At 51.9% G+C, this 3,595-nt stretch overlaps 1 protein-coding gene across 1 annotated transcript; it reads right to left on the reverse strand.

The window, feature by feature from the left end:
* Positions 1-1,367: 1,367 nt before the first annotated feature.
* On the reverse strand, positions 1,368-3,018 carry LOC119358660. Its single transcript, XM_037625114.1, has 2 exons — positions 2,805-3,018; positions 1,368-2,314 (listed from the first exon to the last, which is right to left on the reverse strand). Exons 1-2 carry the CDS (start codon positions 2,873-2,875, stop codon positions 1,615-1,617), a joined length of 771 nt encoding a protein of 256 aa, XP_037481011.1. The 5' UTR covers positions 2,876-3,018; the 3' UTR covers positions 1,368-1,614.
* Positions 3,019-3,595: the final 577 nt, after the last annotated feature.

The raw sequence follows: 3,595 nt of genomic DNA on the forward strand, positions 1-3,595 counted from the left end.
CCACTTGTATGAGCATGAGAAGAGGAGACCTACACGCGCGCTCCTCCTCCTCGCCTCGCCTCGTCACGACGCGCCGCGGGTTGCGGGATTGAGGCGAGCCGAGGACAGAGCTATGCACGTTGTCTATACTTTTGCTGCTCGGCAAAAATTAATGAGTCATTAACGGACGCGTTAATTACTGAACCGTTTTCAATTTTTTTGGATCGTGACGACTCGGACGTGGGGTTTACTTCCACGACCTACCTAGCCCGCACTATATAGTCGGGCAGACGTCTACCCTAGCCGCCGCCGCCGCTTCGTATGGTTTCTCACCACCGTTCCAGATCATTGCGCCGCCAAGCAAGTCTTCTCCATCCCTCCTTTCGGCGTGCACCGGGAGAAGGGACAACAGGCCTCCGGAACCCCGCCTCTCGTGATCCTATACGGGAGAGGGGCGATCAGGTTTTTGGGAAGCGCACTCGCGCGACTGCTGGCAGCGACGACTTCGTGAACGACAACTTCTTCCCTGACCTCGGCAATCTCATCCTCGACGACATGGGCGACAACGTCAACGCCGGTGGTGCTGCTCCCGCTGCACCGTATGTGATTCTATCCTGCCTGTTCGAGATCGTGGTAGAATTCATGTTTCTAGTATGTGCCCTAGATGTGGTCTGTTCATCTACTATGCTAGTTCGCATGATTAATTTAATCTTTGCTACTGTAGTCATGATTTATCTTTTAATTACTCAAATTAAATCTCGTAGTAAGTTGCTCATATTTCCAACAGTCGCGCGGTGAAAATGGCCTAAGGGACCTGACCGTGGTCTCCGTGTGACCCATTAACCATTTCGGGCACAACCATCCCGTTGCCCAACGACCGCCTTCTTCTCTTGTTTATTCGACGATACCAGTAGTGTTCGTACTACTGCCTGATGTTTATCTCCTCGAACGGTGGATCGTCCCCGTACTACCTACATCCAGTCCTAGTACAGTTGTTCTGTCTTACTAGAATAATGATGAATGTGTCGACGTACCAAAAGAAAAAATGAATGTGTCAGACGTAAGAATGTCTTTGTCTGCTGTAGTACAGATCAAATCTTCCATCTGACCCGGCCCAGTCCGGAAGGAAACCGGACCGCCGGACAGAGTTGCGCTAGCCTAGGACAAGTTGATTTATTTGATTCTTCTCATCATTAAAATAGCAGCGAGCGAGACCTCCGTTTCCGCTCCAGAAACTAATTGGACAAAGCACTGATAAAAATGGTTGGTTCGACACCTAGGACAAATGGTGGCCAAGAAAGAAACAATATCTGCAGAGCAACTCGGAGGAGAGAAAAAGCACAGGAAAGAAAATCATACAGTACATTGAGAAGAGTGTGTGTGATCAATTTCATTTATATTCCAACTTGCCACCGATGAGCCATACATGCATGTCAAACATACACATATGAAGGTTTCCAACAAAAACGGCCTGGCAAGCACAACTCTAGTCTAGTCTCTAAAAGACTAAAACTATCGTGACAATGGCATCTATGTAACGCATTGCATTAGAGAACGGACCCTTTCCAAAGAGAGAAAGATATACAGGCATGGGTGCAACAATCAAGATGATGACAGGAGAGGAGAGGAGATTGCTCATCCCTCAAACAATCCTCTTATCTTCCCTTCCAGTTGGGCACCAGTATCATACCTCTTTTGTTTCTTCCCTCCGAACACCATTCGTTTCAACAACGAAAAGGACGGCCCTGAACATGCGCTTCGGTCAGACAAGGACGCCTCATACGGCGGAACAACGAAATCCACAATCTCCTGCCGCAGGTTGCACCTGAGCTCAGCGCCGACCTTCCATGTCGACTGGCAGTCACAGGTGGCACGAAATTCAGCAGCAAACATGTCCAAGTTTAAGCGATGCAGAGGAGCCCAACACTCGTCCAAGTAGCACTTCTTGTACAGCTCCACCATTGATGTCAGCCTACTCGCCAATTCTTGAGCACCGGCGAAAGATGCTGCCCCTGGACGCCCCATCATTTGCAAAACAAGACATGTGTTATTCATAAGGAATATGTATTTCACACCCTTTTCGCCTTGGCGTATCATCTCTGCATCTTCCTCGAGCTTGGCTGCCCAGCAATCGACCATGTGAGAGCAAGGGGCAGTGGTGTGATGCACTGGCTCCACCAAATATGTGCTTCGAGAGTAATTCTGCAGGGCTTGTATCAAAAGGTGAGTTGATGGATGGACTGTGAATTCGTGGCTCCCGGTCCCGGAGATGTGCAGAACCGTTGCTCCCAGACCATCCACCATCTTGTTCAGGAGAGCAGCAACCTCAGCAGATCTGTTCAATGGGTCGCATTGTTAAGAACCATTTGAGATGACTCAAATTGCATAATTCTAGTACTGATTGTAAAAAATTAGCATAATTCTAGTACTGGTTGGTGTGTGTGGGGGTAGTCATTTCGCCCGCCGGCTAATCCTCCCGCACCTACTAATCCTCGCCGCGATAGGCCGGCGGCAGGGCGAGGCGAGCACGCGCGGCGAGAGGGGGGAGGCAGGCCGGCGGCCGGGCACGAGCGGAGAGGTGGCCTAGTTGCTCGGCGCAGCCAACAGCGACCCGGAGAGGTGCGGCAAAGGGGCGGAGGCGGGAGCGGGCGGCGACCTAGAACCTCGACCGGTTTGGGCGTTCCCTCGACTCCGCCGCGGTTGGGCTCGATTCTACTCTAGGCTAGGCGCCGCCGGCGAGGCGCGGGGGGAGGGGGCGTTGAGATAAAACGCGCCGGGAACGCGGAAGCAGAGAGGGGCGTGGTGGGGATTGACCCATTTGTTACCTGCCGATGCCGGCGGCGGCATCCGGCGTTGCTCGGAACATGCCCATGGAGCCATCCCCTGCCGCCTCCATCTTGGTCCACCACTTGAGCCCGGCCGCCTTCCTTCGGCCGCCCCCGCGGCGGAGTGGAAGCGCTCGAGCGAAAGGGGCGGAGCGGCAGCCGGCGGCGGGCTCCGAATTTCGTTGATGGGTTTTTCGGCGGCCGCTCTTTGCGCTTATAGGAGCTAAGCTGATGCTGACGCCGAGGAGGGCGATGCTGACGCCGAGGAGGGCGGCGACGCGTCGCTGGGTTGACGAGAGATCCGGTTAGGTGGCAAAGGGTCCCAACCCCTTACGTGATAGCTCGTCCGTCAACTCTCTCTTCATGTACAGTTTGTATAGGTATCGAGGTGTCTGGTCACCGAACGGTACAGCAGAGGATCCCAACCCACCTTACCGGACAACGCTACTATACATAGTACTCCCTCCATTTCATAATGTAGTGCTTCCTCTATCCCTGTGCTTTAACTTTGACCGTAAATTTAACTATCAAGACCGATTGCGGCGGGAGCAAAAGTTATATCAATGAATTCGTATTCGAAAGATGTTTTTAATTATGTAACTTTTTCTTCCGCCGCAGTTGGTCTCGTTCGTTAAATTTACGGTCAAAGTTCGACCTCAAAAAACGCGGGCGCACTATATTTTAGAATGGAGGGAGTACTAATAAGTACTCCTTGGTCATGAACTCATGATACAAGTGTAAAACAAATCTCTTGGTCATGATAATGTGTTTGGGTCGAGGAACTGTTCCTG

This window comes from Triticum dicoccoides, chromosome 2A, assembly GCF_002162155.2.
Source record: "Triticum dicoccoides isolate Atlit2015 ecotype Zavitan chromosome 2A, WEW_v2.0, whole genome shotgun sequence".
Taxonomy (NCBI): domain Eukaryota; kingdom Viridiplantae; phylum Streptophyta; class Magnoliopsida; order Poales; family Poaceae; genus Triticum; species Triticum dicoccoides.

What these genes read in the sequence shown, in the direction of transcription:
- LOC119358660 (XM_037625114.1), bottom strand. Translation starts at nt 2,875, where the DNA reads ATGGAGGCGGCAGGGGATGGCTCCATGGGCATGTTCCGAGCAACGCCG. An exon ending in GCCGCCGCCGGCATCGGCAG is followed by an intron (nt 2,315 to 2,804) that starts GTAACAAATGGG and finishes CCCATTGAACAG; the next exon opens with ATCTGCTGAGGTTGCTGCTC.